Source organism: Stegostoma tigrinum, chromosome 8 (genome assembly GCF_030684315.1).
Source record: "Stegostoma tigrinum isolate sSteTig4 chromosome 8, sSteTig4.hap1, whole genome shotgun sequence".
Lineage (NCBI taxonomy): Eukaryota > Metazoa > Chordata > Chondrichthyes > Orectolobiformes > Stegostomatidae > Stegostoma > Stegostoma tigrinum.
The window spans coordinates 75,993,013-76,007,147 of record NC_081361.1 but is presented as its reverse complement, the minus strand read 5'-3'; the positions used below and the strand labels follow the sequence as shown (position 1 = coordinate 76,007,147).

At 38.4% G+C, this 14,135-nt stretch overlaps 1 protein-coding gene across 3 annotated transcripts in view; it reads left to right on the top strand.

The window, feature by feature from the left end:
- Positions 1–14,135, top strand: part of atpaf1 (ATP synthase mitochondrial F1 complex assembly factor 1) — a 24,236-nt gene extending 10,101 nt beyond the window's left edge. Inside the window, exons 6-10 of one of the 3 annotated variants that reach the window (XM_059647993.1) lie at positions 2,941–2,991; positions 3,082–3,129; positions 6,272–6,367; positions 9,566–9,673; positions 10,570–14,133. In XM_059647993.1, coding sequence (XP_059503976.1) covers positions 2,941–2,991; positions 3,082–3,129; positions 6,272–6,367; positions 9,566–9,673; positions 10,570–10,758 — 492 coding nt within the window. In that variant the 3' untranslated portion in view covers positions 10,759–14,133. Of the gene's footprint in view, positions 1–2,940; positions 2,992–3,081; positions 3,130–6,271; positions 6,368–9,565; positions 9,674–10,569 lie in introns of all 3 variants that reach the window. The other 2 variants (XM_059647994.1, XM_048539449.2) reach the window with 2 other exon arrangements.

Here is a 14,135-nt window from a genome sequence, read left to right as displayed (position 1 = left end):
GCCTTCACCTCTTCCCCTTCCTCCTAGATCAGCAATAGGATTTCCCTTGTCCTCATTTTCTACCCTGCTAGTCTGTCCATTCAAAGAATCATCCACCTCCGTTTCCACCATATCCATTGCATCACCAAACTCATCTTCCCCTCTCCTCCCTTGTCAGCATTTTGCAGGAAGTGTACCCTCCAGGACACCCTGGTCCATTCCTTGTGTCGCTCTTAAACTTGCTCACTCATCATAGCACCTTCTGTCTAATCGTAAAAGATGTAACACTTACTGTTTTACTGCTTCTGTCCTCACTGTCTAGGACCTCCAAGAACGAGGCTGTTTTTGAAGCCTGCAGTACCTAACTTGCGTGCTCGTTTCAGGGGAACGATTTATATTGATCCTTGAGAAACTGAGATATCGTTCTGGTGATTTTCATTTGCATAGTTTGCAATTTTGCCTTCCAACTGTAGCCATGTGCTAGGCTTTCTTCTGTTTGTGCATTTATTCTTGGATATTTACCTAAGATGCTTAGAGAGCTTCCTCTATTTCTAATGCTATCCAATATCTTGAATTCTTTAGTTGCTGTAGAATTACTTGTCTGATCTGCAATCTAAAAGATTTTAAGTTTGACCTGGGCTGTGTATGTACCTTTTTTTCTTGATACCATATTGCCATAATAGAGAGAGGGATTTTCAGGAGTGCATTGTATGCCAATTAGGTGGTAGCCTTGATGTAATGTGCTGATGTGCAGAAACATGAAGAACTGCCTTCAGTGGTGTGCCATTACATTGTCAGTTTGCACCAAGCTGAGTAGAAATGCAGCAGCAGGTAGATGGGAAGTATAAAGTTTGGATTTCTTTTTAGTTAAAAGACAGGTGTTGATTTGTTTACAAAAGCTTTTTTTTGAAAAGAAAACTCTGGTTTACAACAAAAGTTAGTGCATTTTCACTACAACTTGTGAAGCAGTCTCACATTGCAGCACAAAAATTGCGTGGTAAATATTGATGTGAAATAAGAGGCCTGTGGAAATTTGGAACTCTTCCCAAAGACTGAATGCCGGGTCAGTTAAAATTTCCGAGGCCATGTTTGTGACAGCTGGAACCACTGCTATATACAAACAAAACAAATATTCTTTCTTTTTAATGATCTAAATGAAGGCAATCTAGAAACCTTAGAAGTGAATTGCAACTGCAACTAGCTCAGGATTACAGAAACCAAGAGAAGTGCAGTGCTGTTACCATCTCCTAAACTGAGATCTCATGTGAGATCTAAACTCAGCTGAGTTTAATTCATCACAAACTGGATCCAGATCTTTTCAGATTGTATAGCTCAGGTATACCATTGTGGTATGTTGGCACTACTTAGCTGAACTCTTTTAAGAAAGCTGCTCATAAGGATATAGCTATCTCTTAACTGTTCCCAGTTATAATTTAATTCTGACATCAGCTATAGGGGATAATCAGATTTCAACAACAGTGATGTCCTCAAATAGGATAAGTAGCTAGTCGTATTAGAGATTCTCTGAAAACAAGCAAAGTGATTTTCTTCACTTGGCAACCATTTTCCAGAGAATGAGACAATGATTGAGTCTTACGCATGGGATTAAGATGGAAGTTTATAATATCATTAACTTTTAAATAAAACTAAATCTTTGCATTCTGTTTTTAGGATGGTTGAAAATTTGACATTCCACAAATTAAAACTAATCTTGCAGGAATAAAAAAAATGTCTAACTATAGCTTTGTATAATATTAAAAACTTTCATATGCCTCACTGAAACATGCAAGGTCCTGAAGGAAATTGGCAGGCTGGGTACTGAGAGGATGTCTCCCACTGTGAGAAATGCTAGGTACAGTTTTAAACATATTTTGAAAAATAAATAAAATATAATTTTAAGACAGGTTAATTTTTTTTAATCAAAGAGGGTCATTGGTCTTCAGAACTCTTTTTTGTTTCCCCCCGAGAGTAGTTTCACTCTGGATTGACAAGGTACTCATAGGATTTAGGGTCGCAAGTAGAATCTCTACAGTGTAGGAAGAGGTCACACAGCCTATTGAGTCTACTGTGACCCTCTGAAGAGCATCCCACCTAGATACACCCAGTCCCCATAACCCTGCATGGGTTTTTACCAAGGCTAATCCACCTAGCCTGCACAACCCAGGATACTACGGACGAATTTAGCTTCACCAATCCACCTAATGATATCTGTGGACTGTGGGAGAAATCCTTGGCAAACCCCTGTCTGGGGAGAATATATGATCTCCACCCAGACAGTCACCCAAGGCTGGAATTGAACCTGGCTCCCTTGTGCTTTGAGGGAGCAATGCTAACCACTGAGCCACTATGCTGCACCTAAAATTAAGTTGCGTCCAGAGTCAGGTCAGCCAGCTTCTTGTCAGATGGTGGCTCAGCCTCGAGAGGCCAAATGGCAAGATGTAATCGTGTTCAGCGGATTACAATGAAAGTAATTAACATCTGGAAGTTCACTTCAGATGGAGTGATTTCGAGGATTTCACTCTATGTAGAGAATTCAACAGGACATCACTGACAGCAGTTTCTAGATTTCCACACGTAACTGCATGTGTAGATGCCAAAGTTGCTGTCAGTTTCAGTGTTGTAAGACTGGTGAAATTTGACAGTTTTGCCATCATTTCAAGTGCAAAATGTGGAACATTGCCTATACGTGGGAAAATATTTTTATCCTGCACATATCTTCTGCAGATAAGGGAAAAATACCTCTTTCTTTTTTCCAGTTTAAATATCCTGTTGACTTATTTTTTTATTTGGACTATGCAGCTGGTTAATGCAGATGTGCCATTGTGTCAGTTTCCTGGTATAGATTTTGTTGGGAGAGAATGTTGTATGTTTTGAGAAAGAATATTTGCTTTGTTCAAAAATCTGTTTCAACTTTGGAAATATCTTTAATATGCTCCTTAATATGCACTACTTTTTTTTCAGATTTGGAATCAGTATTTTGCTTTGAAGAATACTATCTCTGCAGTAATTCCCGTGAGTATGGCTTAGATTTAAGCTTCATGTGTGAAAATTAATTATTTTGGCAATTAATTTGCATTGTTGTAATTTGTTTTTCCCTGATAGGGTACAACATTTGATCTGATGCACAGCAGGTCTCAGAAATGCCCCACTGTGAGTAAACTGTATTGTTCAGTGTCAACATGTTGACACCTTGATTTTAAAATTATATTTGATTTGTGATGAGTTGAAATAGTGCAAATGATGTTTATGCTTTGTATATTTCTGAGCTGGAAGCATTCAATTTGTTAAATTGGCGCCAAGAATTGTTGAAACCCATCCCAAGCATGAAAACTAAAGAATTTAAGAGCCTTGCATGTCAGGCACGACTCATAATTAACATTTGTTTTCCATGACATTTTCTTGTCTTTGAATATCTGACATTTTTTCTTAATGTGCTGTTTGTATCACATGCATATTTTTGTTTTGGTTAAATTTACCAGCTGAATCCTTTAGAGACTCTTTTCCCTGAGAATCTCTTAGTTCTTTTACTCACTACTGCTTTGCATTTAAAATTCAGTTTTGATTTGATACTGCCTGCCTCAGGGCTGTCATTCTCTGCTGTTTGATAGTGTTCATTCAGGCAGTATGGTTGTGGCTCTGCTTGCATGGGATTTAAGTGATGTTGAGTATTACATAAAAACATTTGAGCAACCAACATCATGAAGTAATACATTTCTAAGATTAAACAGACTGGAAGTGTAAAACTTCCAAGGCATGGAATTATTTTTCTCGGGTAAGAATATCAAGACACCTCAAGTTGCAAATTCACCACAGTCTGTTGAAGGTGGAGGTAACTCCATGGGCACAAAGGCCTGTTTTTGTTAGTAATGTTCCACATTCAGCAAAATCAATTGTTGAACGTTGGAGAGGCTAAAACTTAACAAGATGAAGAAATCCACATTCTTGCGGTCCTGGGAAAGAAGGAAACTGTCTGTGGATGGTGGAGGAAGAACAGTGTATACACAACTGAAAAGGAACATAACAGGAAAATCCAAATAAGAATAGATCATATTAATGTTGTTAAAAGGACGGTTTTAGAGTAGAAGATTGGGATCTTCTGTCAAACCAGCTATTTTGTTCTGGATGTGAGTTTGCTCGCTGAGCTGGAAGGTTTGTTTTCAGACGTTTCGTCACCATTCTAGGAAACATCATCAGTGAGTCTCTGACGAAGCGCTGGTGTTATGTCCTGCTTTCTATTTATCTGGTTAGGTTTCCTTGGGTTGGTGATGTCATTTCATGTGGTGATGTCATTTCCTGTTCTTTTTCTCAGGGGATGGTAGATTGATTTGGAGCCAATGTGTTTGTTGATGGAGTTCCAGTTGGAATGCCATGCTTCTAGGAATTCTCGTGCGTGTCTCTGTTTGGCTTGTCCTAGGATGGATGTGTTGTCCCAATCAAAGTGGTGTCCTTCCTCATCTGTGTGTAAGGATACGAGTGATAGTGGGTCATGTCGTTTTGTGGCTAGTTGATGTTCATGTATCCTGGTGGCTAGCTTTCTGCCTGTTTGTCCAATGTAGTGTTTGTCGCAGTTCTTCCAAGGTATTTTGTAGATGATGTTCGTTTTGCTTGTTGTCTGTATAGGGTCTTTTAAGTTCATTAGCTGCTGTTTTAGCGTGTTGGTGGGTTTGTGGGCTACCCTGATGCCAAGAGGTCCGAGTAGCCTGGCAGTCATTTCGGAAATGTCTTTGATGTAGGGGAGAGTGGTTATGGTTTCGGAGCCCGTTTTGTCTGTTTGTTTGGGTTTAATGCTGAGGAATCGGTGGACTGTGTTCATAAGGTACCCATTCTTTTTGAATACGCTGTATGGGTGATTTTCTTCTGCTCTTCGTAGTTCCTCTGTGCTGCAGTGTGTGGTGGCTCGTTGGAATAATGTTCTAATGCAGCTTCGTTTGTGGGTGTTGGGATGATTGCTCCTGTAGTTCAGTATTTGGTCCGTATGTGTTGTTTTCCTGTAGACGCTGGTTTGAAGTTCCCCGTTGGCTGTTCGCTCTACTGTGACATCTAGGAATGGCAGTTTGTTGTTGTTTTCCTCCTCTTTTGTGAATGTTATGCCAGTAAAGGGTATTATTGATGGTCTTGAAGGTTTCCTCTAATTTGTTTTGTTTAGTGATGACAAAGGTGTCATCCACATAGCGGACCCAAAGTTTGGGTTGGATGATTGGCAGATCTGTTCATTCGAGTCTCTGCATTACTGTCTCTGCTAAGAACCCTGATATTGGAGATCCCATGGGTGTACCGTTGGTTTGTCTGTAGGTTTTGTTATTGAAAGTGAAGTGGGTGGTGAGGCATAGCTCCACTAGCTTGATGATGTTGTCCTTGCTGATGAGGTTGGTGGTGCCTGGTGTATGTGTCTTCGGTTCTTCTAATAGTGTAGTCAGTGTTTCTTTGGCCAGGTTGATGTTGATGGATGTGAACAGGGCTGTTACGTCAAATGAGACCATTATTTCATCCTCTTCTATCTTGGTGTCTTTGATGGTGTTCAGGAATTCTTGGGTGGAGCGAATGGAGTGGTGGGAGTCTTCTACCTAGAATGGTGATGAAACATCTGAAAACGAACCTTCCAGCTCAGCGAGCAAACTCACATCCAGAACCTCAACCTGAGCTACAAATCTTCTCAAAACTCGCTAGCAGCTATTTTGTATTTTGCCCAGATATAAAAAAAATTCAGAAGAATCTCACTAGACATGGAAACATATTCATATGTAAGAATTACTTCATGCAAAATAGGAAATCATGCTTTTGATATCCAGCAATTAAACAGGGAGCGAGTCCAAGACATTGTCTAGGAACAATCAGGGTTGACTTTCCCTTTTTATATCTTTCTCTTGCATTTCTTCTCTGTATTGCAGTCCAGGTTCAAAATTTTACTGTGTCGTGATTAGACTTATGATTTTGTTTCCTGATTTACTTGGTACTTTAAAGAATAACCTGACAAAAAGGAGTTAGTAAGAACTGCCGATGCTGGAGTCGGAGATAACAGTGTGGAGTTGGAGGAAAACAGCAGGCCAGGCAACATCAGAGGAGCAGGAAAGTGAATATTTCGGGTCAGGACCCTTTTTTTTTTCCATATTTTGTTATCAATCTTGCTGCCTAAATTCTAAAAAAAGGCTTTCTGGTGACAGACTTCACCTTTCAAAACTGTGGCTTGTCATTTATTGGCAAACACCCAGGATTGTAGGCTGTACATTATAACCTGTCTGTGTCAAAAACAAACCTATTAGAAAAGCTCCCATGTTGATATGTTCTTTTCCAGTTCTTGTACGCTTTGCCGAGACAAGCAGGCTATGAGTTCTTTGTGGGTCAGTGGTCTGCGACTGAACTTCACTTTTCCTCTTTAATTAATATTCAGGTATGTAACTGTAGGCAAGAATTTCTAGAGAATGAACTTGCGTTGGAACATACATTCCTTGGTGGCTCTTTTGTGTTGATGTGTTAATAATCAGTCTTGATATCTATATCTGCTTCAATCAAATTGGTGCTATTTTTAGTTGTTTGAATAGGGGTATCACATCAAACGTTTTCTCTTAACACAGCAGTTATCAAATATAGCATGAGATGAATCTAAAGTGCATTTTACATTGTGCATTTGCAATCTATTGTGCCAGATGATTAGCACAAAATAAATATAGTGAAAGTACAAATTAGGAGCAAGAGTAGACCATTTGTTAGCAAGTTTTGAGAAGATTTGTAGCTCAGGTTGAGGCTCTGGATGTGAGTTTGCTCGCTGAGCTGGAAGGTTAGTTTTCAGACGTTTCGTCACCATTCTAGGTGACATCATCAGTGAGCCTCCGGTGAAGCGCTGGTGTTATGTCCCTCTTTCTATTTATCTGCTTAGGTTTCCTTGTTTGGGTGATGTCATTTCCTGCACTGGTGATGTCATTTCCTGTTCTTTTTCTTGGAGGATGGTGGATTGATTTGGAGCCAGTGTGTTTGATGGAGTTCCGGTTGGAATGCCATGCTTCTAGGAATTCTCGTGCGTGTCTCTGTTTGGCTTGTCCTAGGATGGATGTGTTGTCCCAATCGAAGTGGTGTCCTTCCTCATCTGTATGTCAGGATACGAGTGATAGTGGGTCATGTCGTTTTGTGACTAGTTGATGTTCATGTATCCCGGTGGCTAGCTTTCTGCCAGTTTGTCCAATGTAGTGTTTGTCACAGTTCTTGCAAGGTATTTTGTAAATGACGTTTGTTTTGCTTGTTGTCTGTATAGGGTCGAACTTAAAAGACCCTATACAGACAACAAGCAAAACAAACGTCATTTACAAAATACCTTGCAAGAACTGTGACAAACACTACATTGGACAAACAGGCAGAAAGCTAGCCACCGGGATACCAAAAGACCCTATACAGACAACAAGCAAAACAAACGTCATTTACAAAATACCTTGCAAGAACTGTGACAAACACTACATTGGACAAACTGGCAGAAAGCTAGCCACCGGGATACATGAACATCGACTAGCCACAAAACGACATGACCCACTATCACACATATCCTTACATACAGATGAGGAAGGACAACACATCCATCCTAGGACAAGCCAAACAGAGACACGCACGAGAATTTCTAGAAGCATGGCATTCCAACCGGAACTCCATAATAAACACATTGATTTGGAGCCAATCTACCATCCGCTAAGAAAAAGAACAGGAAATGACATCACCAACCCAAGGAAACCTAAACAGATAAATAGAAAGCGGGACATAACACCAGCGCTTCACCGGAGGCTCACTGATGTTACCTAGAATGGTGACGAAACGCCTGAAAACGATCTTTCTGGCTCAGCGAGTAAACTTGCATCCAGAACCTCAACCTGAGCTACAAATCTTCTCAAAATTCACTTGTTTAAAATATTCAATGACCATTCTACTGCTTTCTGGAGGAAAGCATTCCAAAGACACTCAAGCCTCAGATAAAACAACAGATAAAAGCCTTTGTAAAATCTGTACCTTAAATGGAAGACTCCTTATTTTTAAACTGTGTCCTGTCCTTCTCGTCTTTTCCACAAGGGAAACACACTACAGAATGCACCCTGTGAAATATCCTTAGGCTCTTATTGAAATGTATATGACTGGCATTCCTGTAAATGCCAGTGGAAACAGACCAGCCTGTCCTACTGTCTCTCTGAAGATAAACCCCACCTATATCCCAGGTATCAGTTGAGAGAATCTTCTCTGTGTCTTATAACATAATGCTATCCTTACTTAAATAAAGAAACTAAATATGAACTAGTCACCGAGATGTGATCTCACGCATACCCTATACTTAAAACTGATATACAACTGAAGCAAAACATTCCTATTTTTCTATTCTTTGCAATGAATGATAACATTCCATTTGCTTTCCTAATAATTTTTTGTACCTGCATACTAACTTTTTATTATTTATGGACACCCAGATTCCTCTTCACCTTGGAGTTCTACAATGTCTCTCCATTTCCCTTGCACAGAACAATGTTGACTCTTCCTGATTGCATTGAGTTTCTCCAAGTGCCTACTAAATGTCAGAATAACAGAATCACAGATCCCAGCATTATCCCTCTGATAGATGTTAATCTAAGTGGCCTGTTTGTTCTGCTTTCTGTCTCCATCCTTCGTTGAATAGAGTAGTTACATTCACTATTTCTGATCTGAAGAAACCTTTTACAGAATCTAGAGTATTTTAACAAAAAAGAACCAATCTGATTTCAGCAGCCATCTCATTTTTAAGACCTTAGACTTAATTCCCATCAGGATCTGGGAACTTCTCACCTTTTAGTTCTAATAATTATCGCATTATCATTTCCCTGGCAACTTGTAATTAGTTTTTAGTTCTTCCGTTGCTTTCATCCCTGAATCGTAATTATTTGTAAGATATTTCTGTCCACTGCTGTGAAGTTTTATGCAACATCAATGTTCAATTCATCCATCATTTCCTTATTTTCTATATTTAATTCCAAGATTCTCTGTAGAGGACCAAAGAACACTTCACTTTGTTCTTTTCTTTTTTGAACACCTTTCAACAACTCTTGCCATCTGTCATAAAATTTCTAGCTTGCTTTTTGTTAAACTTCCTTATTAATCTTGCAGTCATTATTTACTGTTCTTTTAATTCTGTCCAATCTTCGCTTGGAGTCTGCCACTCCTTGTTGCAAACTATGCACATTTTCTTTCAATCTGATAATGCTGTCAACTTCCTTCGTCAGCCACAAGTGATCCATCCTTCCCTTAGAACTTATCTTGCTCACTGGAATGTATAATTTCTGCCTGTTAAATGTCTGCCGCTGTACCTGTACTGACTATTCCTTAATCTTGCTTCCTCTATTGCAAGCTTCATGCCCTTTTTAAGTGGTATATTCGAGTTTCAGATACTAGTCTTAGATGGAGGCAATTAAGTAAGCATGCAGTACTACGTCACTGTTTTAGAAGTAAATCATCATGGCCACACGAAATCCCTTTTGTTTTAAACACCATAACAAAAAATGGATTTATCTGCAAACCAACAACGTATCACAGATTTCTTGATCGTCTTTTTATCCTTTTTTCAATATTTTCTTTTCTTGACTTGCAGTCTCTGGGAGAAAATTCACCGAGCCAGCTTATCATCTATCACTACCCCGATCTGCAGAAGAAGAAGGGCATTGTACTACTTACTGCAGAAATAGACACAACATTTCTGGTAAGAAATATATACTTTTAATACAGTGAGTATGGAATTGATCTTTATCAAAAGTAGTGAAAGTAATGGCAATTGACTTCTTCCAGGATATCCAGTTGAGACTTGATGTTATAAAGTTAGGTAAAGGTAGAGAATTATACTAAACTGAAGTTTATCATTTCAGACTTTTAGAAATTAATATTAATGCTGTTTTGCAGTAAAAATGTAGTATTCACCATTGTGTCCATTCTATTTTGATAGCAGAAAACATATTTTGAACATTTTTTTAAAATGGTCGTTATCAGCAGTGCAATACATTTTCAAATATATCATGAGGCAAGAATAAGTGCTCTTGTTAAATCATATAGAATTGAACAGTTATCCCCCACAGATGGCACTGTCAGCTATCTTTAAGAGCACCACAGTATCAGCTATGAATATCTCATCCCCCACAGAAAATCAATTGGTATGACCACTTGCTGTAAATTACATCAAATGTATTAAGGTAGCCTTGGGATGCTCACGAAAGAAGCTTCGTGGAATACTTGCACTCAGTTTCTTACTCCTTTTCCTGTGGTCAAACACCTTATTGACCATCACTATGTACACTCCTGTATCAAGCTGAGATGGGGTATACATCACAATAAGTGGAGCAGACTAGCCACAAAAATGTGTTTGCAATTTTTTGAAAAAGTTAAGCCTTTATTAACGAGAATACTTTGCCAGTCTGAACAATGAACGTTTGTAAAATTTGCCCTGTTGTAATATCTGATTGAACCCTTCTTTCAAGGGAGAAGAGGATGAATGGGTTTTGCAATGCAATAAAATGTTTAAAACGAGTTACTAACAGCATTACACTTGACAAACCAAAATCTTAAAGTTCAGTAACTGCTACCATTATGTTTTCTGATTTACAGAATGTACAAGAGGCACAGTGTCTTGCCAATGAAGCTCAACTCTTTTATGCCACGGATTGCGAACAGATCTTCAATCTGGTGGAGACATTTAATCATAAACCCAGTGATTTCAAACACATGTCAGTCATTGCTGAGATTGAGCAGTGTGGAATTGGAGGAACTCTGAGAAACCAGAAGGCAGAGACGTAACTTTGAAGAAGAGGATGAGATATAACTACATGTGACTTTTGATATGAGCCCAAAAAGATTGGCACTGAGAGCCACATATCATATTGCTGCTTTTGCTCACCAGTTTTTGTGGACAACATTATCTGGAACTAAATCTTTCCAGCAACCAGAGACAACATCCCTGGAATCTCCTCATTGAAATGCATAAAGTTCAGAACCTTGAATGTAGTGAAGTAATGGTTGATATTAAAATTCCATAACACACATAGCAAGACAAGTATTAAAACTGAAGCGTTTCAATTTTGGGAATACTTTAAAGCACAAGTTTTGGGTACAGAAATGCACTAATGGCTCCTTGAGCTTGCTCAGCCATTTAATAAGACTGTGGTGGATCTGAAACCTAATTTCCGCGTTTGTGCCTAATTCACATACTTGCTGATCCAAAAATATTAGCCTTGGCTATATTCAACAACGGGGTATTCACAGTCTCTGTTTGGATAATTTGAAAGATTCATAACACTCTGAGGAAAACATTCTGTTCATCATAGTCCAAATGGTCATCTCTCTATCCTCTGAATTCCTGTGCAGGAAAGCAATTTCTGGACATCCATCTTGTGAGTATTTCCTCTGATCAATCCTGTCATCCCAATGTGGTCAACTTTCATTTTTACCCTTTCTAAGGAAAATATCTTTCCTCCTGATATCAAGACTGTATGTGCTACTCCAGGTATAATCTCGCAAACAAAAACAGAAGTTGCGGTAAAGACTCAGCAGTTCTGGCAGCATCTGTGAAGAAAAAAAAAAGAGTTAATGTTTTGGGTCCAGAACATGCCAGACCTGCTGAGCTTTTCCAGCAACTTCTGTTTTTGTTCCTGATTTACATCATCCGCAGTTCTTTAGGTTTTTATATAATCTCACAAAGCCATGTCCGGTTGCTGCATAATTTCCTTACTCTTGATAATCCAACCCTTTTGTAATAAAAACAAAACACTGTTTGCTGCCTTAATATGCAGGCACAGCAAACAATTATCTTTTTCTTATACAAAAAAACCCAATGCTGCTGAAGATCAAAAGTTTCCCACTATTTTAAAACAAAAGTCTTTTTCTATTTCTAAACAGGTGAATAACCTCACATTTCCCTGTATTGTACTCAATCTGCCAGATTCTTACTCATTCACTTACCTAACTATATCCCTTTGCATATTCTTTGTGATCTCCTTGTGCCCTACTTTCCCACTAGCCTTGTATTGTCAGGAGGCTTGAATACATTACCCATGGTTCTTCATCTCAGTCATTATTAAAGAAAGATTTGCATTTAAATAGCAACTTGCATGAACCCCAGATACAAGAACCTGAGTCTGCAACACTGATCCTTCCAGCACCCACGAGTTATCTGCCAACCTTATGATGATTTGCTTATTCCTACACTCTTAGTTTTCTGATCTTCGGGCAAGTCTAGTGAAATCTTAAACATATTTAAAATTTCTGCTTTTAAGACTTATTTAACCTGTAATTTGATGCTGGGAAATCTACTAAAGTGCAGCAGAAGTGACTTTCCTATGATAAAACGTTCTTAGTTCAACATCTCCAATGAGGAATGGCAAGCACAAATCTCAATCCTTCCATTTGATAGCACTAGGTGGTAAAGAAGTACCACTTGCCTTCCAGCTCCTCACTTTTTTTAAGATAATTCAAAATTAACTGCAAACTTTCTTTAATATTTGAAATTACTATATGGATTATTGTAACCCTGACAGTATGAGCAAAGTACTTTGTATATGAATTTGATTTGAGTTTAGGTGTATAAATGTGTGGTATGAATTGAGTGTCAAATAGTTTCTTTGAACATCCTGTCTATTCTAAACTAGGCTTCACAGATAAAAAAGACAGTGTTGTAACTAGCCGTGTTAGTCATTTTCCATCAGAGTTATTTCATTTATCCAAATTAAATAAAAGGTTTTAGTCCCAAATATCATATGGCTTAAAAGAACTTTCTAATTGGAGATGGGCTGAATTGACCTTGATCTAACTGTAGTACGTAACAAAGGCATTTTAAGTTGAATATTTACAAGTGGAGATATTTTTACAATGTAATAATGTGTAATTTATCACAGCTTTTATAGTCAACATAAAGAGGGATGTCAAATTATTCTGGGTACTGCAATACAGCTGTACATCCTGCCAGATCTAGTTGTATAGGATGATGGACAAATAAGCAACTAAACAATACTATTAGCAATCTGTGCCCTCAGCCGGATGCATTGCATCAACTGACCAAGCTGCTGTTGATTTATGACCTTTTCAAGCACAAAGAAGGACAGCAGATGCATGCCACCATCATGAAAGTTCCCCATCAAGCTTCACATTATGCTTACAAAGGGCCATAATTGTGCCCTCACTGTCACTGGCTCAAAAGCCTGGACCTCCACTTCTAATAACGCTGAATGTAGTTATACGAGTTAGCCTTAAGTAGTTCAAGTAGCTCACCATCACCTCCAAGCCTGTTAGGAGTGAACTGAAACGTTGTTCTGGGCTGCAACACTCATTTAATTGTAGAAAAGATAGAAATCATAATATATTATTTCAAATTTGCATCTGAAAACTTCCTTTGGCTCAAATGGTCTTTTCACATTTTAACTTTTCATAACGTCCTAATATATTTATTGATACTGATCCACATAATCAACACGTCTAACTCCTTTAAGTATTCAAAAGTCTGCATTTTTCTTCAAACTTGCAAATTTTTACATATTTTCCTTGCAGGTGTATCTTTTCTATCCAGCAAGTTTAATGAGTGGCCAACTGAGGTAGGGGAGGTGGTGGTGCTATGATAAACTGTGCTGGGCTGGTTTTTCAGATGTTCAGATTTATATTCTTAGAATATGGTTTTGAATCACACCATAACAAATTATGAAATTTGAATTCAGTTAAAATCTGGATTTAAAAATATTAGCCTCAATGTGACCACAACCAATGTCATTTGTGGTTGAAAACTCACATTGTTCAATGATGTCCTTTAGGGAATGAAATCTGTTGTCCCTACCCCATCGCCCAACATGTGTCTCCAAGCCCACAGCAATGTAATTGACATTTGACTGCTTGCTGGGCAATTAGGCTTGGGTAATAAATGCTGGTCAGTATAATGACACCCATGGACAATTTTTTTTAAAGAAGCGCTACTCGGAGCCTGTATTATGCTGCTCTCTTTTGGTGTCCAAGTGATCATTTTAATTTCTTCCTTCATTCTGAAGCAGCTGTTCTATGCTAAGCCATTCAAATATCTCAAGCAATTGCATAACTTTTCATTTGAAAAAATTAAAGTTAGGTTTCTGAGATGTGATAAATGTCTCTGATTTGTTCTGTTTCCACAGTTTGCTTAGGGAAATAAAAATCTTTTC